This window comes from Bacillus rossius, chromosome 8 (genome assembly GCF_032445375.1).
Source record: "Bacillus rossius redtenbacheri isolate Brsri chromosome 8, Brsri_v3, whole genome shotgun sequence".
NCBI lineage: Eukaryota > Metazoa > Arthropoda > Insecta > Phasmatodea > Bacillidae > Bacillus > Bacillus rossius.
In genome coordinates this window covers 18,437,371-18,460,826 of record NC_086336.1, presented here as the reverse complement: position 1 = coordinate 18,460,826, position 23,456 = coordinate 18,437,371, and the positions used below count along the sequence as shown (strand labels likewise).

General features: G+C 35.0%; 2 protein-coding genes across 2 annotated transcripts in view; both read left to right on the top strand.

Moving 5' to 3' along the window:
* Positions 1-6,465, top strand: part of LOC134535262 (3',5'-cyclic-AMP phosphodiesterase 4C-like) — a 128,623-nt gene extending 122,158 nt beyond the window's left edge. The window contains exon 13 of the mRNA XM_063374334.1: positions 6,287-6,465. Coding sequence (XP_063230404.1) covers positions 6,287-6,423 — 137 coding nt within the window. The 3' untranslated portion in view covers positions 6,424-6,465. The remainder of the gene's footprint in view (positions 1-6,286) is intronic.
* A 9,684-nt stretch (positions 6,466-16,149) lies between these two features.
* On the top strand, positions 16,150-22,511 carry LOC134535282 (uncharacterized). The gene is made up of 2 exons (XM_063374354.1): positions 16,150-16,201; positions 19,970-22,511. The coding sequence occupies exons 1-2, from the start codon at positions 16,169-16,171 to the stop codon at positions 20,360-20,362; spliced, it is 426 nt and encodes a 141-aa protein (XP_063230424.1). The 5' UTR covers positions 16,150-16,168; the 3' UTR covers positions 20,363-22,511.
* Positions 22,512-23,456: the final 945 nt, after the last annotated feature.

Sequence of the window (23,456 nt, the reverse complement as noted above, 5' to 3'; positions counted from 1 at the left end):
TACTACATATTTAAGTAGTGGGGGTGGTACTTAAATTTAGAAGTGTAAATTTTTTTATGAATCTCAAAGTTGATTTCACACTCACAATTTGTATATATTTTTATTATTATTACTTTTTTTCATTTTTGGGATATTTATGTTGCATATACACTGACACAAACACATATATCCATGTAAGGTAGCTGTTAATATTATAAAGTTAGCATCGTACTTTCCGTACAGAGTTAAGCACACAGACGTAAAACAACACTAGGTATGTTTCAGAAAAAAAAAATTAAAATCACTAAGGGTTAAAGATTAAGCCTTTGTGGTTCAATAACCAAAAGTATTGGAAAGTTTAAAATATTTTTTATTATTTAAATTCAAAATTTGCAAACGGCTGCCTTAATTTAATTAAAACAAATGAATACGTCACTCGCGTCGAACCCCCTCTGCGATCTACCGGCGAAACCATTAAGTGTGCTAAACTTACAAAAACATCGAACTTCCAAACCTGCAGTAGAATTAACCTTTTCTGGTATCAACGGTAAGTGCAAAGAACAGGAGGGGGGAGGCAGTAGGGCGATCGATGTTGTAAAGGCAGAAGTTCCGCATTGTTTTTTTTTTTGTTTTTTTTTTAAATGGAACTGTGTCACTACAAAAAGAAATGTTCGTATTCTAAGCCCGGAAATTATGCCTTGTGTTGTCCCAGTGCCTCTGATGGTTATAATTATTTGTAAACCGTTCACTGAATAGCTTTCATGTACTAACTGAGTACACAATAAACATGATATAACAAAATAAAGTCCAATAATCGACTATTCGATTATCTTTTCCATGGTTAAATAATTATGCTTGAATGAAACAACAATTAAAATATAAAATTATGCGCCAATTTTCGTAAGTATTATCTCAACAAAAAAAACATATTTCATATGTTAAAATAATAACCATAGCCATGTGAGTAGTATAGGAATGACGGTCCTGCGCCAGGCTGCAGGCTGTGGATTGTGATTGTCTGTCCGCCATCTTGGATTGTGACGTCACGGCGGCCATTTTTGACTCAAAATTCCTCAAAATTCCTCAAAAATGACTCAAAATGACTCAAAAATTCCCGTTTTAAGAAAAAAATTCCCGTTTTCGAGAGAAAAATTCCCGTTTTATTCCGTAAAAATCCCAGCAGCTAGAAATGTCCATATGTAGGCTTAAGCATCCATGTCTACAGCCTCAGATAAGCCTCATCATGGATTATGACGTCACCGTTGCACTTTCCGTTACGCCCGCCATCTTGAAAATCCGCAATTTTTATGTTAGAAAATCGGGAAAATTTTTAAAAATCATTAAAAAATTATTTAATCGAATAAAAAAATAAAAATCTTAAAAACCACTGTTGCAGTTATCGTTACGGTCGCCATCTTGGATTATATAAATGTTGCATATTTCGTTATGCCCGCCATCTTGGTTGAGTATTTTGCCTTTGTTACACATTTCATAAATTCCGCCATATTGTATCCTATTAATGATGCTATTATCGTTATGGTCACCATCTTGAAATTTAGACGCCATCATGGAAATCCGTATTTTTTATGTTAGAAAATCGGTAAACATTCCAAAATTCATCAAAAAATTAACTTAATAGAGTTATGATTGATTATATTGATTCCCGTCCTTGGTTCGAAACTGGTGAGGGCAAAAAAAAAAAAAAAAAAACATCAGTTCCTTCCTCCACAGAAGCCACCTACAGACTGACCTTCCACCACCAATAACAAGGTATTTACCATCAGCTGGTATGACAACATGTACGCCATCTTGTCTTCGTCCGCTGGAGACCGTCATCTTGTTTTCGTCTGCAAGAGTGTGCTGGCGACATGTTGATATAATTTTCTGTTCACTATACCTTTAACCTCGTCTGTTGACCTTGAACTTTGTCATTGACCTTGAACTTTGACCTTGGCCTTGAACTTTGACCTTGACCTTGAAATTTGACCTTGAAATTTGACCTTGACCTTGAAATTTGACCATGACCTTGTTATTTGACTTTGACCTTGACGACCATCATGGATCCGTCATTTTATGTTCAGTACATGCTACCAGGAGCTACCACATGCTAGTGGTCATTGCCGCCATCATGTTTTCGTCTGCTGGAGGACACCATCATGTGTGTACTCGTCTTACCATCATGCTAGTTTTATTCTAACCTGCTACAGTGCAGTAATCATTTATTATTACTGAGGTGCCCGCCATCTTGAAATTTGGGAGCCATCTTGAAATCATGTTATTATTTAGCTAGAAATGCGGGAAAAATTCCAAAAGTCTCCGATGAAATCAATTATTAATTTACAAATTAAATCGATGGATTCCTGTCCACGGTTCGATTCTTGACCAGTGACAGTTGTAACAAATTATTAAATAAATTTTATATTCTGTTTTCCATTACCTTTCGTGGTGTTTATTAATCATTCACTATACGAAAAACAACTCTAGTCAATATACCTGACAAACGAATTAATACAGTGCCGATTATCCTATTATGAAAGTCTAATTTTTCAATAATCTGAATAACCTATAAGCCGTTCATGTACAAAGCAACACATATAGATCAATCGCCTTCAGTCCATGAGACCGAGTCATGTCATTATCAGACGTATAGGCTAGTCATTTCAGGACCGCATGACCTTCGCCGTTAGCTAATTATATTCAATTAATCCATCGTGACATTTATATACATTCTAAAGGACCAAGTAACCTTGAAAAATATTTTAGTAACACCAAGAGGTTTTAAACCTGTAAATATTCAATCACTACATTTTGTACTACACGCAATCAACAAAAAGGAAGCACCGTCAACGAAAAGGCAGCACATTTGGAAGCACCGACAACGAAAATGCAGCACCGCCAACGAAAAGGAAGCACATTTGGAAGCACCGACAACGAAAAGGCAGCACCGCCAACGAAAAGGCAGCACCGCCAACGAAAAAGCAGCTCATTTGGAAGCACCGACATTTATAAGGCAGCACCGCCAACGAAAAAGCAGCACATTTGGAAGCACCGACAACTAAATGGCAGCACCGCCAACGAAAAGGCAGCACATTTGGAAGCACCGCCAACGAAAAGACAGCACATTTGGAAGCACCGACAACGAAAAGGCAGCACCGCCAACGAAAAGGAAGCACATTTGGAAGCACCGACAACGAAAAGGCAGCACCGGCTACGAAAAGGCAGCACCGCCAACGAAAAAGCAGCTCATTTGGAAGCACCGACAACTATAAGGCAGCACCGCCAACGAAAAACAGCACATTTGGAAGCACCGACAACTAAAAGGCAGCACCGCCAACGAAAAGGCAGCACATTTGGAAGCACCGCCAACGAAAAGACAGCACATTTGGAAGCACCGCCAACGAAAAGGCAGCACCATCGACGAAAAGGAAGCACATTTGGAAGCACAAGTTACGAGAACTAAGTGTTAGTTAGAAATCAGAATACAAGAAATAAAAACATTAAATTTTTATAATTCCAAATGTGCTGCTTTTTCGTTGGCGGTGCTGCCTTATAAATGTCGGTGCTTCCAAATGAGCTGCTTTTTCGTTGGCGGTGCTGCCTTTTCGTTGGCGGTGCTGCCTTTTCGTTGGCGGTGCTTCCAAATGTGCTGCCTTTTCGTTGGCGGTGCTGCCTTTTAGTTGTCGGTGCTTCCAAATGTGCTGTTTTTCGTTGGCGGTGCTGCCTTATAGTTGTCGGTGCTTCCAAATGAGCTGCTTTTTCGTTGGCGGTGCTGCCTTTTCGTAGCCGGTGCTGCCTTTTCGTTGTCGGTGCTTCCAAATGTGCTTCCTTTTCGTTGGCGGTGCTGCCTTTTCGTTGTCGGTGCTTCCAAATGTGCTGTCTTTTCGTTGGCGGTGCTTCCAAATGTGCTGCCTTTTCGTTGGCGGTGCTGCCATTTAGTTGTCGGTGCTTCCAAATGTGCTGCTTTTTCGTTGGCGGTGCTGCCTTATAAATGTCGGTGCTTCCAAATGAGCTGCTTTTTCGTTGGCGGTGCTGCCTTTTCGTTGGCGGTGCTGCCTTTTCGTTGTCGGTGCTTCCAAATGTGCTTCCTTTTCGTTGGCGGTGCTGCATTTTCGTTGTCGGTGCTTCCAAATGTGCTGCCTTTTCGTTGACGGTGCTTCCTTTTTGTTGATTGCGTGTAGTACAAAATGTAGTGATTGAATATTTACAGGTTTAAAACCTCTTGGTGTTACTAAAATATTTTTCAAGGTTACTTGGTCCTTTAGAATGTATATAAATGTCACGATGGATTAATTGAATATAATTAGCTAACGGCGAAGGTCATGCGGTCCTGAAATGACTAGCCTATACGTCTGATAATGACATGACTCGGTCTCATGGACTGAAGGCGATTGATCTATATGTGTTGCTTTGTACATGAACGGCTTATAGGTTATTCAGATTATTGAAAAATTAGACTTTCATAATAGGATAATCGGCACTGTATTAATTCGTTTGTCAGGTATATTGACTAGAGTTGTTTTTCGTATAGTGAATGATTAATAAACACCACGAAAGGTAATGGAAAACAGAATATAAAATTTATTTAATAATTTGTTACAACTGTCACTGGTCAAGAATCGAACCGTGGACAGGAATCCATCGATTTAATTTGTAAATTAATAATTGATTTCATCGGAGACTTTTGGAATTTTTCCCGCATTTCTAGCTAAATAATAACATGATTTCAAGATGGCTCCCAAATTTCAAGATGGCGGGCACCTCAGTAATAATAAATGATTACTGCACTGTAGCAGGTTAGAATAAAACTAGCATGATGGTAAGACGAGTACACACATGATGGTGTCCTCCAGCAGACGAAAACATGATGGCGGCAATGACCACTAGCATGTGGTAGCTCCTGGTAGCATGTACTGAACATAAAATGACGGATCCATGATGGTCGTCAAGGTCAAAGTCAAATAACAAGGTCATGGTCAAATTTCAAGGTCAAGGTCAAATTTCAAGGTCAAATTTCAAGGTCAAGGTCAAAGTTCAAGGCCAAGGTCAAAGTTCAAGGTCAATGACAAAGTTCAAGGTCAACAGACGAGGTTAAAGGTATAGTGAACAGAAAATTATATCAACATGTCGCCAGCACACTCTTGCAGACGAAAACAAGATGACGGTCTCCAGCGGACGAAGACAAGATGGCGTACATGTTGTCATACCAGCTGATGGTAAATACCTTGTTATTGGTGGTGGAAGGTCAGTCTGTAGGTGGCTTCTGTGGAGGAAGGAACTGATGTTTTTTTTTTTTTTTTTTTTGCCCTCACCAGTTTCGAACCAAGGACGGGAATCAATATAATGAATCATAACTCTATTAAGTTAATTTTTTGATGAATTTTGGAATGTTTACCGATTTTCTAACATAAAAAATACGGATTTCCATGATGGCGTCTAAATTTCAAGATGGTGACCATAACGATAATAGCGTCATTAATAGGATACAATATGGCGGAATTTATGAAATGTGTAACAAAGGCAAAATACTCAACCAAGATGGCGGGCATAACGAAATATGCAACATTTATATAATCCAAGATGGCGACCGTAACGATAACTGCAACAGTGGTTTTTAAGATTTTTATTATTTATTCGATTAAATAATTTTTTAATGATTTTTAAAAATTTTCCCGATTTTCTAACATAAAAATTGCAGATTTTCAAGATGGCGGGCGTAACGGAAAGTGCAACGGTGACGTCATAATCCATGATGAGGCTTTTCTGAGGCTGTAGACATGGATGCTTAAGCCTACATATGGACATTTCTAGCTGCTGGGATTTTTACGGAATAAAACGGGAATTTTTTTCTTAAAACGGGAATTTTTGAGTCATTTTGAGTCATTTTTGAGGAATTTTGAGGAATTTTGAGTCAAAAATGGCCGCCGTGACGTCACAATCCAAGATGGCGGACAGACAATCACAATCCACAGACTGCAGCCTGGCGCAGGACCGTCATTCCTATACTACTCATGTGTTGTACAACTTTACAATATCTTTCTTGTAGTATTGTGAACTATTTCTTGGCAACTGGTTTTAAAAGGAATTTTTTGTAAACGTACAGAAATTGGTACGTTTGCATCATAGCACACTTTAATATTTGAGCACTCCATACTCGCTCACATGCAAACATACTCACACATTCTTAATCATTCTTAATTCTTAAACACGCATTGCAGCCACGCACCGATGTGTTTGTGTTTTTGACGTTGAAAATAGTCTTATTTCCTGCTAAATATGATCATTATTATTATTTAACCGTATGTTTCAGGGTTTGTTCACCTCCCTGAGCTTCTGAAACACATGGAGGTAAACTTCAACTTTTGGAAAGACCTGCAAGACCAGAACATTACAACGAAAGAAGAAATAAAATCATTTTTGAATCCAAACAATCGTGGACATTCGTAACCAATTAGTCATTTTTACAAATAAATCATCTTTATACTAGCAGCTGTAGTTCTTCATCATTGAGCGGTTCAAAATGTTCCTAAATAAACGCCATTATTTTTATATCTTTGAAAAAAAATATGTCTAACGAGTTTATGTTAGCCATTGATTTAACAAATTGAGGAGTTGTGGAGAAGTGAAACTGGTCCTTTTTTCCCAGAATGCATTATATGCGTGTACCAAACATTTTTTTCGATATTTTAACACCATATATGAAAATATATTAATTTTACATCGCAGTGTATATTGTGAACTCTCTATGGTGATTCATAAAATAGGGAAATTTCAGTTTTCTTGTCGGGGTATTAGGCGTGACGATGACCAGTTTAGATGACCTTCACTTTGTACAGGGATCTTGCTTCAGCTTTGGCATAGATCCCAGTGAAAATGACTCCCCGAGCAAATTTGGACTATCTACTTGTCAAACAACGAACACAAAAATCCTGAAAACATTGTGAACTTGTTTCTCGTGTAGAAGTAACCATACACTTGAATTGATGCCACTGTCATCTTTATGAATATCTTCTTTCAAGAATTCAAACACACACAACATATCCAGGTAGGCCCTTTCACACTGTCCAATTTAGTTCTTTATCTATTTTTGATAACAACATTTAAGGGGTATATTTAGACGAAATATGAATTTCAGTTTCTCCATCGAATAAGGTTGGACATATAACCTCAGACGTGTTTTAAATTCTGCCACACTATTAAAGTTTATTATTCGACTGAACTAGCTATAACATTTTTCAATTTTAATTTAATTTTAAAATTAAAATAATGCATCACAGAGCTGGGTGAGAAATTTAATATTGTTATGATTATTGTTTTTTTTTTTAAGTTTTCAAAAATTGAAATATATCAAATTAATGCTCTTTCTTTTATACAATTAAGTTACTTAACATGTGACGTAATATAATTTTTTTGTATTTTATCTTTGTAACCTATTTAATTCCATGTGTCAAGAAGTAAACTTAAAACATTTCCGTACTTGCTAGGCACGAATCTGATTGGCTGATTCCATAAAACATTTAAAATGTTTTTGGACCAGTCCTTTTTAAAAAATATTGTATGGTAACTTGAGTCTTTAAACTTGTCAAACAAACAAGGCTGCGCTAGTGACGTTTTCTGTGTCGTCATAATCGTCCAACATTTTTTTTAAAATCATTCTATTGGAAGGTTTTGGAAGTGAGTTGGACAGCGTAACATGGCTTTAAGATTCAATAAATACCTTATATCTGAAGGTCGGGACGTATAGTGTTTACAAACAAAAGTAAAACGATGTAAGCTTATTTTTGTTAAAAATATTACTCAACATTGAATCTCTCGATAAAGTAATTTTTTGAATCTAAGAAAATTCGTATGTGTAAAGACTACAACGTAGTGTGAAAAAAATATATATACCTATCACCGAAAATTACACCACAAAACTGTACATTTTTGGGTCTTATGAGTAACAGTGATTTTTTTCTGATGTTCACGGGAAGTTTAAAGTTTAAACTAAATCTAGCAGTTGAGTTGTTATTTGTTTATGCTAAATCATAGTATTTTATTTGATGAAGACATCTCAGGTATGACATTTTAAATAAAATATATAAAAGTAAAATGTATTTATGTGGACATATATAAATCTAGTGGTCACTATCTGTTATTCGTTCGCGCAGAAACTTCTCTGCTGGAGCTAAGATTTCGAATGTACTGAAAAGAATATTGGAACATAACCGTTTCGAATTTTTCCACTGTTTCAATATGTTGGCCATTATAATGGTTAGCAATGACAAACATAATATTCCTGGCCAATAGCCTAACCATTATTAAAATAAAGTACTAATATCTATTTCGATATTTTGGATAACATTTATATATTGGTATTTTCGTTATTTCTTGGTTTTATGGCTTTCGTTGAAAAACAACATATGTTCCTATAACTTACATGGTTTAAAATAAATTCTCTACAAAACAAAATTTAATGTTTCTCCAGCTTACAGTTTTAATAACGTTATTTGGCATTGAGTGCATCAGAATGTTTTGCGGTTAAACGGTCATCCAACCCACCCACGACGAGCACTGCAAATAGTTACTGACAGCAATTTTAGTGCGTTTTGATGAGTTAAAAATATGTTTCGTGTTTTTTTGCGCATCTAACAATAATTATTTTTGAATTGGAGTAAATGATCCATAAGTTCAAATTAACTGTTTAATCTTACACAAAAAATTTTTATTTATGATGAAATACATAACACAAGGAGTCAACCACGTTTTTAAATGTTTTAACATAAATAATATCTGTAGTTGTAATTTAGTTACAATTAAAATTGTGTCCTTGAACTCTGTCCAGGAAATAACGAAAATAATTTTTGAAAATTTCTCATGGTCAAACAAATGCATTTACGAATATTTTATGTTATATTGTCGATTTTTTTGACTAATATTAAATCATATTTATTCAGTTTACTAACGCATATCTATCGTTAATTTAAAACTGATCAATCTTCCTGTATATGTTTTGCATTCAGGTAAAAAATGTAAAATATTTCTAGAACTATAAATCTTTAATGACTGGGATTCATTTTGATCCTTGGAAACATTCGGTATTTCGCCCAACAGCTTACACAGAATATAATAACACATGGTGTGTGATAGGTCTGTACGCATGACAACCTTAAGCCGAAACTCAATCGCATATTATATAACTCATTGCCTCTACACGTAAATCATTGAACTTTATGTTGGTTAGGTAATACACTTTATTATATCTAGACTTGTACCCTGTAATTTAATTCCATTATAAAGTTTTTTTATCTGTTCACAATATTTCTTATCTGAACATAATGGCAAATATGCTAATTTAAACAGTTTCGACTCCAAAAAAAAAATATATATATATATAAACTTAAGAGACGACAGTATAAATATCACCCTTGCAAAAACTTTAAGAGATTTGGATTTTATGATTAAATGGATTTTTCTTGTAATTTATATGTAATTCACAACATAATAATGTTAAATTGCTAATAAAATATGTTTATTTAAGTATTTTTAAGAAGTCATAAAAAAATTTTAATTTCAATCCTAGGATGAAATTAAGGCACGCATTAATGTTGTTTACAGTTCTGAACTAACCATCTGTATGTAGCCTTCGTTGTAAATTTATTTTTTGAAGGATATCATTTAAAACAATTTTAAAGTTTGGTTTTCCCAAATCCCTTAAAAAACTCAGGTTTCCAGGATTTATTTCAAGATTAATATGTGATATCCTAAAAACAGAGTTGTGCGACAAAGGCTATATAGTAACAGTTAATTCTAAACTATATAAACACTTGATAAAATGCTCTAAATTCATGCAAATATTGAAAATAAATTTGGTTTTAAACATTTATAAACCATTAAATAAACATGTACTAACTAAATAAAACTATTAATTCTCTTTTTTATATATATGTAGTATAGGAATGTAGGTTCTGGCACAGGGTCCAGGGTCAAGATTGAGGATGGGTTTAATGACCGACCGCTATGACATCATGGCGACCATTTAGATTTGTGACATCACCATTGCACTTTTCCTTATGGTCGCCATATTGGATTAAGACATCGTGGCGGCCATCTTGGAAGTTCTAGGCATTACCTCTGCCGCCAACTTGAAATCTAAAATGTTTCACTATCTTGTATTCTAGTAAATTTAACTTTTTGTTACAACCACCATCTTAAAATTCTGTAATTTTTAAGCTATAAAATTGTGAAGAATCTGAACATTTTTTATAAAAAATAATTTATTGAATTTTAATAATAATTCTCTTTTAAAAGTACTGGGTTTGGAGCTGGCGAGGTTATTCGATTAAAAATGGTGATGGATCCTTCTTCCACGGAAGCCACCGGTAGACTGACCTCCCATCATTTATGCCAGGACAGAATTTATGTCAGCCATTATGTCATGGTAGCCATCTTTTTTTCATCTGCTGGAATCATATTGTTTTAGTCTGCTAGAGTGCTACCACCATATTAGTTAAATTTTTACCCACTAAAGTGCAGTAATTATTTATTGCCTGGGTGCCCGCATTATTTTCTTCACTGACATCTTGGGAATTCTTAATAATTAACCTAGATATTCGTAAAAAAATTTAAAAAAATCATCAAAAAAACCACTTATTAAATAGATAGATTCCTTTCCTTGGTCGGATCCTTACTGTATGATAAAAATATAATTAAATTAAAATTATTAAAAATTACAGGTTCGAGAAATAAAACAAAATTACAAATAAATTATTTTATTCACAATTTCTACTCTATTACAAGAACAAATAAATTACTAGTATTTCTCGATTTCTACATCTGTTACCCATGAATTAAAGCGACGTGGGAAGCCTCATCACTTGACTTAGGATCGTCTATATCTTTGTTTGAGAATCTTCTCCACCAAGTACATATCAGGATACATCGCAGGCTGAATATCTTTGGCATAGAAGCCGCTACGAATAGGCTTGTGGTGCAAATCTTCGAGATAGTAGGCTCCGATTTAAGTATGTGAGTCACGTGGAAAAGTTCGGAACTCCATTTCACAGTGAAACCATTCTCGAAGATGCCTTTTTACTTGGAGATCCACACAATTTCACCGACACTAGCTATAGGCTTTCGTGGATCTTTTTTTTTTTTCTTGTTGGAAAACTCTGTTTAGAGAAAGTGATCATCCTTTAAGTCTTAAGGCTTCATTTTCGTGGTAGAATGCACTGTGAAATTGTATTAACTTATTAGTTTCGTCAAGATATCCAGCCACTTGTAATTTCAATTAGCTGTGAACTGTCACCACATCTTGGTGTGCAAAGTTCTGTTAAACCTTTCGAAAATGTAGTAGTGTTTAATGCCAAACTTCTTCATCAAAGCCTTGAAAGTGGCATCGTATAATCCTTTGCCGAGATCTGTTTGCAGGTGGGACGGTACATGCCCATCGCTCAAAATGTTTGTCATAGCCTTGGTTATGTCGATTGCATTCTTAGATTCCACATGTCTGGCCCAAGCGAACTTGCTATACACATCGATGACCGTTAACATGTACTTGAATCCTTTATTCATTCGGGAATATAGTATTATCTCAACAAGGTCCACTGGAGTAAATCATAAAGTCCATGAACTACGACTTAGCACCGAAGGTATTTTCGTCTTGCAGGAGCGTGAAGTTCACGAGCGATTCCGCTTCGACGCAATGTGTGTAGCCGGTTTCCCTGAGTTCTTCGACTATGGAGACTATTTCGGTAATGTGCGAATAGTTTCCTGCACTGAGTGAAGCATGTAGAACCTCTAAGAATATCAATCATTTCACTTGGGTCGTCCCAATACACATAATAAAAGTTCAGACCACTTTCTAGCTTTTTTAAACCTTCATTATGTACTGCTAGTTCAGTGAAGAGATTGATGAGAATGTTGATTTTTTCATGATATTCGTCTTTATATATGCTCCTTTCCAGATCATTATTGCGAAATTATTCTTCGGATTCTTTTGGTGAAATCCTTATTTCATGGAATTTTTAAGGACTGCTATTATCTAAATACGTTTAGTGAGTCGAAAGACATTTGCACTTTTCTTGACGATATCAGGCAGAACATTATCAATCAGCTTACTGATCAAGTAGCTACATACGGACCTTTAAAATATAACTTGTAGATGGACTGCGTCTATGGTAAACCGTATCCATAGAGGATAAAAAGAAGTGCGCTTTCAAGACTTCGGCTGCTACAATTTAAAATTCTGACGATGTAAAGTAGTCGGTTAAATAGGGTATTGAGAAATGATATCGGGAAAAGGAAGACTATGTGAGTAAAGGAATTGGCAATTCTCTTTCTTCAATAAACCGATTTTAGCTGGGAATCGGTCAGTTCACGCCAATGCAGATCTCAATGTTTATAAGATTTCTAACTTTCACAAGTGTTGCTATAGAAGAGTAGAAATTAAGTAATACATTTTTGAAGTTATATTTCTTTAGGCGCGTTATGAAAAAAATGATGAGAGTGAAATTTTAAGATGCGCGCGTATCACTGTAACACAAAATTAACAGGTTGAAGCTGCGTGCGCACCATGTAACGACATTTTCACGGGATGATGGCAGACCCACGTGTATGAACATAAACCCACATTAGGGGACATACCAAAAACGTATTGGTGTGCCAAATGAAACTTTATGATAGTGAAATTACCATGGAATTTATTTTGGTAAACAGAAAAGAGTAAATTCCAAGGTTAAAACAACATTATTTTGGTATTACATCAAACATAATACACCATTTATTCGTAACCTTCTTTCAAAGCAGTGGTTATGCTGCGCGGTCAATATGCTAAAGGACCGTGGTTTAAAACTCGGCAGTAGATTTTTTTTTACTTTTTTTGCAGTTATACTTCTTTAGGCGCGTTATGAAAAAATGATGAGAGTGAAATTTTAAGATGCGCGCGCATTACTGTAACACAAAATTAACAGGTTGAATCTGTCCGCTAAACCGCTCATTAAGTCTCGAAAAAGAGCTACCAACAAAATATAAATAGAACCTCTAGGCCCTATTAGTCGCGCATGTTGGCACGCTCGTCGCCTCTGATCACTGTTTTAATATTTATAATATTTATCCACACGTTTCTAGTTTTTACATTCACAACACGTGTTTTAGTTTCATACAAGTGCGAATTATGTATATGCTAATAAATTATATTCATTAGTGATTTAAATTGAATATTTTGATTAATATTATTTACTATTCGTAAATATCAGTTACAATAATTGTACTTATATACTTTTTCAAGTGGTCCAATATAATTAATGTTAACTATCCGTATGTATTATTTATTGATATAAATTAAAATATTATTTAATATAATTAATACTAAATATTATTAAATTATTAATGTTAAATATTTATTATTGGTTATTTAATATTTACAAAATAAATAATAAATTTAATAAAACATTTAATAAAAAAATTGTGTTAAAATTAAAATCGAACATAAAATCAAAATATTAATTTTTTATATTTATTTTTTAATTTTCATACATAATAAACATTTATAAAAATAAAAGAACAAATTTAATGAAAACTTTTTGATAAAAATGTAAAGTAAATATTAAATTAAGAAAACAATAAATATTTAAAAAATGAATAATCGTAAATTAAAATTTTAATTTATTATAAAATTTATTTATTTTCTTTTAATATATTAAATAATCAATAATAAATATTTAAAATTAAGAATCTTATAATATTTAGAACAAATTATGTAATATATATTTATTATTCTCTAAATTGTATTTATATAATTTCTTAAATTTAAAATGAACTTTATTATTATTATATTGTAATTAATTATTTGCATGCAATTAAAAACTATTTTTGAATGATGCCAAAGAAGTATAACTTCTCACGCGCGTACATAAGTACACGCATCCATTTTTTTAATTTTTTTTTTGTTTTACTTCTTGAACCTGTCATTTTCATAGTATTTTGAATTAAATTCTATATTTTGCATCAGTCAGGGATCAAACCAAGGCAATTGAATCAATCATTGTTTTAATAAGTGATTTGTTTTTAACGAAACTTATAATTTTTTCCGAATTTCTAGCTTAAAAATTACACATTTCAAAGATGGTGCCAGATTAAAGTTGGCGGACGCCTCAGTAATAAATGAATATTACACTCTAGCGAAGAAAGAAAGAAGCTCGTGGACCCCTCTTAGCTTTAGTCCTCCGGGGTTTTCTGTGTCCCTTTGTATTCCGAGTTATTTTGTTTGTGGTATTACATACCATCCAAACAGGGTGTTTACCCGGCGCCTATTACAAGCCCCGGGGCCCCCACGGGCGTGGGTGACGGATCACGCCGCTACACGCAATCAGAGATCGGCTAACCAGACAGTCAGCTGCGTCCCAAGCCCTTGGACTCAGCGCTACTGGCGCAGCATGCCGATCTCCCTCCCTCGAAACACCCAGAATACCCGTGGTTCGGTCGAGGCCTATCCAACCTCTCCCAGCTTTCCAGGCTAGTGAACCGGAGCTGTTTCGCCGCTCACTGCGTCAGCTTTTCACGAGGCTAGGGAACCCCAACTCCAAGCTTGCCCTAAGCAATAAGGACACTCTAGCGAGTAAAAACTATACTAATGTGGCGGCAGCCTAATCTAACAGACGAAAATAATATGGCAGCCTCCAGCCGACAGAAACAAGATGCACGCCATGACTTCCTATTGGCTGACGTAATATCCGCGTTTGCATTAGTGGTGTGAGGTCAGTCTGCCGGTGGCTTCCACGATGGAAGTATCCGTCACCATTTTTTACAGAATAATCTCGCTGGTTTCGAACCAAACACCTTAGAATACTTTTTTGATTATAATTTTTTAATTAATTTTTTATATAAATTTAATTTTTTTCCCTTAAATTCTAGATAAATAATCACTGATATTTCAGATGGTGGCCATAACGAAATTGCAACGTTTTTAGAATCCAAGATGACAGCCGTAACGAAAATTACAACGAAGGCATAAACAACCAAGATGGCATGCGTAACGAACAGTGCAGCATTCTATAATCCAATATGGCGGGCGTAACTAAAAGTGTATTGTACAAGAATCCAAGATGTTGAGTGTAACGATAACTAAACTTTTAAAGTAAACAATTTTTTTTAGTTTTTTCATAATTTTTTGTTTAAAAATAAAATAATTTCTATTTTACGGTCAAGATCAAGGTTGAAGCTTCCCACCCGAGGCTTATTGGAGGCTTTAAAATGGGGAATTTAAGTCTCATTGGAGTATTTTCATTTTTTCTAAGGCAAATGTGTTTCAGCTTTTTCTTATTTCACATATATTTTTTTTTTAATTTTTGAGGGGAAAACGGGATTGTTCCCTCAATACGGGAATTTTTTTCTCGAAATAGGGAAATTTCTAGGAAATTGTGTCTTTCTTAGGTAATTTTACACCAATATAGCCACCGTGACATCATAATTCAATATGTTGTCGACAATTCTCAATCCTCATCCTTGAGCCTGTTGCAAGAGCCTTCAATATATACCTACTAAGTACTTGTGTGAGAGCCTACATTAAGCAAAAAAAGAACTTAAATATATGTTTATGTCGTCCAGCCGTATCATTTCAATGCATTCATACACGCAAAGAAGAGATTAAGCAGAACCTCAAATGACTGGGATAATATGTTTCCACAAGTAAGCATACCAAATATATTATTTTAATTTTATTTTCAGTTTGTTCTAGTCTGTGTTTCATTTCGACATATAAAAATATTATGTAGGTACCTATATTTCTAACTTTTTATACAAATGAACACATTAAACAGTAATGATTTTATCTAGCTTTCTTCCGAACAGTTTAACTGCTGACGTTAATCAAAACAGGCTAGAACAGCTGATAAAAATGTAAACACGTCAGCCATATCGGTATGTGAAAATCCTCTGAGGGAGGTGAAAGGCGGGCACTTGTGACCGCTAACGCTCCAGCTGGTACTTCCCTGATATCTGCTCTCGAGGGCTCGGTTATATAACCTCAGTTCGCAATTCGCCGCGTGATTGCCAAACGAGGCGCGCGTGACAAACGCGGCCCGCATCACACACACGCGCGTGTATTCGTCGCGGCCCGGGCCCGCCGGACGGGTTTGCGATTGTGCGCGTGGACCTGCGTATATATGACGCGAGCTCCCGCCCTCCCGCAGTGCTCCCAGCGAGGCCCGTCATCATGGAGTCGTGCCTGTGCCTGTGCCTGTGCTTGGTGAGTACATTTCTGTACTTCAACAAACCAGATTTACAACAAATAGTTTGCAATACAACACATGGCTATATTGACGTGATAACGTCTTATATAAATCGATGAACGCCGGCTGCACGCACGAAAAAGCATGACTCATTGTCACGTTCCGCCTGAGCCGAGCGTGCAAGAACCGGCCAACCACCGCGCGAGAAAATCTTCTATAATATCAAACAGGTTAAGGCGGGCTTTCTAAAAGCAGCAACTTATAACATTTTATATGACGTTATCACGTAAAATTATCGTCCGTAAACCGACTTTACAGACAACCCCCCTTTTTATGCATATATTAAATACGTTTTTTGAGATAATACTGATCATTTCTAACGAAAATTGGTGCATACTTTTATATTTTAATTGAAGTTTCATTCAAGCGTATTTTTTTAATCTGGAAAAGATAACCAAATATTCAATAATTTGGCCTTATTTTGTTTGATTATGCTTGTTAATGTGCTCAGTTAATACTAGAAAGCTATTCAGAGAACGGTTTATAAATTACTTAAACTATTGGAAGTACTGGGACAACAAGAAACATAAATGTCCGGTTGAGAATAAAAACCAATATCGCCGCGAACATTATTTTGTAGTGATACAGTTTTTTTTCAAGTGAATGTAAAAATTAGCAAATTTCTTTAATTTAACTCGAATATTTCTGTTCCATTTACAAAAAACAATGACAGTGTACAGGACGACTTTGATGCTCTGTGAATAAGCGTGGTAGCAGCCAATTAACGGTATTAGGCTGGCCAAAAAAGGAATGATGATTATTTTACTATAAATAGCTATCATGAAAATTATCGCAGGATTGAGCAATCATTGTCAGGTTTCTTGGCTTGTGGGTTCTAGCCGGTGTTTATTTGCCATTACAAAAGCCATCTTAAGGGTAACAGTGTCCTACTGTAGGGGGCTGCTACCCTGAAGATGGCGGTTGTATTGTGTACCGAAACGTTGGTGACCTTTCCTTTAACAAGCCAATCATACAAAATTTTATATTGGTTTATCTGTTACAAGAATGTTAACGCTTAGGTAAATTATTCTTTAATCATATAATTATAGCATGATGGTCTGAATGCATAGATAAATATGCCCTTTATAACTTTATAACGTCTTCTATAACTTAATCGCTTACTCCTCAGTGTGTGACGTGGAGACACTTGGTTTCGAAACCCCGATAGAATACGCGTATTTAACTGAAGTTACAAGTTAGGATGAATCAGGCTATCCTGTCCGAAAATCACACGGAATACAGAGTAAAATATCTATGAACCACGGCCCTATTTCATAGATCTGCTGCTCACTATTTAAAAAAATTTGTGTTTTATTCGCACCATTGAAAAAAGAGTAAGTGAGAGTAAGTTTTAATGTTTTTTTTTTTTTCAAGTGTTTAAACGCCGCTGAATGTTATAAGCCCTTTTCCATGTCATCGCCACTGATTTAGATTACCCACTAGAACGTGTGACTTTTATATTTCCCATACAACATGGGTGTTTATTTATATTAGGATACCAAATAAACGTGATAAATGTCTTTATTGCATAGTTTTCTTATTTTCTGTATTTTTTTCATATCATTCATAGAGCCTATAACAATGATCTTTGTTCTATTATAGCTACCACATATTTGATTAAAAATCCTTGTTGAAGTCTTCTTTATTCTGCAGCTTCTATAGCTTATTTTTAGTCCTTTTTTTCGTTTTTCTTCTGGATTTTCTCACTGATTTATTTCTTCCTGGATTAAATTCTACTCCTTTCAAAAACATTTCACGTGTTTATGGATATTTTGAATTAACCTTACGTAAAACATTATTTTATAGCTTTCCGTTCCATGTCTCTTTATAAATAATCGGTGGCTTTAGTTTATACGAATTTTTTTTATCAAATGATTCCAAAAAATATTTATCTCGATTACTTGCATTTTCACACGATCCTTCTGAGTCAAATATTACTCCCCCATTTTTTAACGTATGATTCTGTGATATATTTATTACATGTCATTTCATTTGTACGTGAATTTTTTTTAAAAAATGAGTAAGGTCACTATTGTCAGAATCTGAATTTTTATCTCAATATTTTTATATTGAATAAACTAGTTTACTGCATATTTCCACATTGGCTAAGAAAACGAAACAAATTTAGTACCGCTCAGAAGGGCATTCAGAAACTAACCAACTAAATGCATATCCTGTTATTTTGAGTCTTTTTTTGCATAACCTTACGACGTGAACCCGTGACATAAACGTTAATATCACATCCATGATTTATCCGGGATATTAGCGCCCAGAACTTTGCGGTCCGGATCAGTGGTAGATCCGGGAGCTCATGAAGGAGCCAGAGTTGTCCCAATTTTCCCAGAAAACGTCATTTTGCCCTTGTGAGTTTCAAACAAAATAGAAGGGGTCCCTTTTTTCATCTGATCCGCTGCTGGTTTTAAATGTATGCAATATCCTAGAGAAATCAGCAACAGCTTTTTGCCTTTTATCCAATAGATGTTCACTTCTCAGACCAGTTTAATAATGTGAGAAAAATATTATAATTTAAATTTGCAGTTCAGAATAACAAAAATTTCTTATATTGGTAATGCAGTTCAGACTAAACACTTTCAAGGAATTAGTATACACTGTTAAACATTCTCACCTTTACGAAGAACACTGGTTAAATCGCGGGTGCGCGGGAAAAAGGGGATATGTCAAAATGTCATTGTAAATGACTTATCCCCTTTTTCACGCTCGAAAACTGTCAGTTTGTGATGTAACTCCAAAAGTTCAGTGCCATAGAATAACACACAAGGGTGCTAAACCCATTTGACCATTTTGTAGAGCTTGTTCTCTTTTATTCCATACTATAAAAAAACCTTTATTTCAAAAAATTTGACTTATCTCCTTATTCCCGCACACCCGCGAAAATTATCCAGGGATCTTCGTAAATTTACTGTTATATTCGTACATTTAGAGACACTGAGTTCACTTTCTTTGAACATTAATCCAAAAGAATATTATTTGGTGTATTAACACATCTTTCAAAAACTTGTTAAGAACACTCTTCTTTACCTTTGTTTAGAATGAAACATACAACTCGTAAATCAAAATACGGCGTAGTTTCTACGAAGATTCGTTTACTTAAAATTTAAAAAAAAAAAAGTTGGTTGTCTGTAAAGTCGGTTTACGGAAGATAGTTTAACGTGACAACGTCATAACAAAACATTGATGAAATGATTTCATACTTTTATGAATAAAATTGAATCATTTTTATTGAATTATTACTATTTTGTATGGATACAAAGAAGGAGTGAAATGAAATCTACAATTTAATTGATAAATTTACTTTTATTTGCACTCATTAAATCAAATATGTTTATTACTTTAACGAAGAGATCATTTTAACAATAACTTTTATACATGTTTTCTATTTAACTTCTTCCAATCTGTGTTATTCTGTTAAGGACAGGACGATGATAGGAAAAGTAGGAAAGGAATGGGAGTGTTTCAAGTTTAATGTGCCTCTAAAAAGTCAAATCGATGGTTGTTCCAATCGAGTGGAAGATATATAGATGCGGCGCAAGCGTGCAATGAGCGTAACGGGACAATGTGCGTTACGGGACACTTTTTCGTGCGTTCAGCCGGCGTTCATCGATTTATTAGACGTTGTCACGTCAAAAAACTCTTCGTTTATTTTAGATTGATGATTCGTTGAAAAGTCCGTGAATTAACTGTACTTTCTAACGGTGTGTGTCCAGGCTTTGTTCGCGGTGTTCGGTGACCTGGTGAGCTGCGCCGGGGCGCGACAGAGCGACGCAGTCCTCGCCGCCCCTCCCGCCGGACACGCGACCGACTCACTGCGAGTCGACGGCGAGCTCGAAGAGGCCAGTGCAGTGCGTCGCGACTCCTCCAACCACGCCAGCAACCGTCCAGCAACGCACGGCAGGATCCTCAAGTTCACAATACCGGAGCTCGTCGAGTTCTTGAAGCCGGTGATGTTGTACTTCGCGGACAACTACCCGGGAGGTGGAGGCATCTTCAGCAACTGGTTTGGATACGCCCCTGTTTCCGGAGCAGTGACTATTGCGAACAACTCTAACAACGCTAATTACAGTAGCCAGCCACAACTACGAGACAAAGTATTAAAGTAAATCCCGCGACCTGTCTGATACTGCTTCAGGGAAATGCACATAGCAATAGGATAGCTAGAATCAACGAAGTGACAGAATAATAAACTCATCATGTGAATAACTTTACAATATAGTTTATTGCATTTCCGTTTGTTATCTTTGAAGCCATTTTCGAAGCATAAATTTTATTCTATTACCTATTTTCTTGCTCTTGTATAAATTTTGACACATAAGTTTTAAGAGCAGCAATGGAAAACCTGGAGATAAACATTGCATTTCATGAGGATTGATTTGTTTGAGGGGGAGCTAAAACCGTTGGTGAATATCAAGAAATATAATTCGGAATAAGCAGCCTTCGGTGTTGCGGCACTGACTTTGAAGTCTTTCCGTATATGCTGCCGTCTTCCTTATACTTTCTCGATCAGCGTATGATCTACATGTGCTTTTATCCCCTTCGTCAATTCAAAAGTATAAAATGTAGACCCCCCCTGATCAAGTCCATTTTACTTGGATTTGAATTAGATCGACATGTCGCAACAAAGAAATACATTTTCAGTCCTTATTCAGTAGTCGGTCTGATGATGTTTCATGCAATACCCTATAAATTTTATCTGGCAGCAGTTTCTTTTACTTACAAATTGGCTTGAGCAAACTTACTTACTCTATGCTACTCTTTTACCTGAAAAAAAATATTAAGGTTCAAGTTTTTTGCTTAAACTAAACAAATTAATGTTATTAATTTATTATTATTCATAAAAATGCTGTGACGATGTCACAAGAGCATCTCTGTAGACATAATCATCAGGACTGCCCGAGTATGCAATGCGTCGTACACTCCGGATATGCGGGCAGTCTGCGTTCCCTGATGTTTGAGACAGGTGGAGGGGAGGTTACCTCACCCGTCCCGAGGTGCGGCAGCCTTTCCCCGCTGGATGTCGTCAACTGGGGGCGCGCGGATTGGCTGAGGCGGTCGAATCATGTCATCGGACATGACCTCTTGGGCCTCGAGAGAATAAACATACATTTGCATCTTTAAGCCTGCTCTCAAAGGGTTATATGCTATCAAAATATCGTACATTTTAATGTTTACATTTGTTTCGGGGTAAGATTGTTTTTATTTAATTATTTATTATATTTGCAAGAGGGTTTGGCACCTTCCGCCACCTCTTGAATAAGTATATTTTAGTTGTACTTTAGCAGCGCACTTAGACCATCATTCGGTCCTTGTGACTCTTGACAACCCCCCCCCCCCCCCTTTTTTTCCCCAAAGTTTGCCTGTAATGAAGCAACTTGCTGATGTACCAACAAGTCTTAATACTATGAGTTAATTCTGGTTAAGTGTCATCATTGTGACATCCTGATAGTCACTTTGGTGGATGTATGGGTAATATACTGGCGAAGATGTAAATTATTACTGGTACCTTATTGCAACCTATTTGCTAGTGAAAAACCATAGAAGCCTCTTCAAGTAATAGCGGATGATTTTAGATACAGATTTTCTTCAAAATTATTTCAATAAATGTTAAACACCTTTAAAATTATCCTCATGCAAGCTCAACAAAAGTCATATTAAAAACGTTTGTAATATTAGATTTTCAACTACTGCACCCTGAATAAATCAAGTTTTCTAAAATAATATATGAATATTCATTCAAATATATACCAAATTAAAATATTAAAGAAAATTCTTTCTCGCTATAATTGGCTTTATTTTAATTACCATAAATTAACGTTCTGAAACTGAAACCATCAACTTACTGATTTAATTACTAAAAAATCATAGGTGACCTAATTTCTGGTCAGAACTGATAGTGAACAGAGAGTGTACCACTTATGACCACTTTTCAAGTAATACTTTTCCTAACATTCATTTTAAAATTTATAATTCCTAAAGAATTGCTAAGAATTTTCATCATTAAAATTATTTTTCAATTTGTAATATTTTTGTACTATTCTCTGAAAATAGATAATAACAAACTGTTTAATAACAATACATACGAAAATGTTTAAATATGTTTTAAAATAAGTATATTTTGTATTAATTTAAAAAATCTAAATACTGCATTTTTTTTTTTTTTTTGAGTTTATAAGCTTGTAAAATTCTCTTAGTTAATAAGTTATGCTTTTGTATGGAGTGTTTAACAATAAAATCATATTTCAAACCTATGTACGAAATCTTTTTCCTTTGGAAACCAGGAGAAAATTAAAATATTTAATACAAATATCTATGTATAAGTACTAGTACATTTGAATTTAAAATAGTGATTTTTTGTTAGCAAAACAGGACACTCGTAATTTACTGTGGGAAGTTAGGGAATGTGGTAAGCAGTGTTTTCTTGTCTACAATGTGTAGGTTTTTTTTTGGGTAAAGTTCCTTACGCTTTTGTTGAGAATACTTAGTTTCTGGGGAAAAATTAAGGGTCATCTTGTTGTCTATACAGTTATTAAAATAAATTAAACCGGGTTAGTACGAGCCCGACTCACACGACGGGAGATCCGGGGTTCTTGCCTTACATAAACATGTGTTCTTCACTTACAAACTATTTTATATGAAAGAATGTTTAGTTATTTAGATAGAGAATGTTTTCTACGTTTAACAAGATTTCCATGTATCTGTTCTATAATAATGTTGGAACCATAGCAAAAACAGTCGAAAATTGCCAATAATAATGGGCTACTAATTATGAAAAATAAACCATTTTATTCAACATTTTTTATCAATATAAGTTTCCTACGACGAAAAAATGTTCACAAGGGGTTATGACAGTAATTTTTCAACTATTTTCCTCCATTGTAACAATGTTTTAAGTGGTGACCTTTCGCGACATTAAAATTTACCTAAATATAAAACATTAAAAAAACATGTAGTAATAATATGATGGGCATTCTGCTCCCCTAAAACAATAAATTAAAAGGTAAGTTTTTTTTCAGTCATAACAATATGTTTATTTGGAAAGTGTACAAACATTACGTCAGCAGCATTCACTTCGTGTTTTGATTTTCACTGCAGCATTAGTGTGACTTTGTTTTAAGATTTATTGTTTTTTTTACTTAAAAGGATTGAGAATATTTTGGTAGTAGGTTGTTTTAATCTTTTGAACCCTATGTAACACTC

Coding starts and splice junctions, on each gene's coding strand:
- LOC134535282 (XM_063374354.1), top strand. CDS start 16,169: ATGGAGTCGTGCCTGTGCCTGTGCCTGTGCTTG. Junction 16,202..19,969: donor TGTGCCTGTGCCTGTGCTTG/GTGAGTACATTT, acceptor GTGTGTGTCCAG/GCTTTGTTCGCGGTGTTCGG.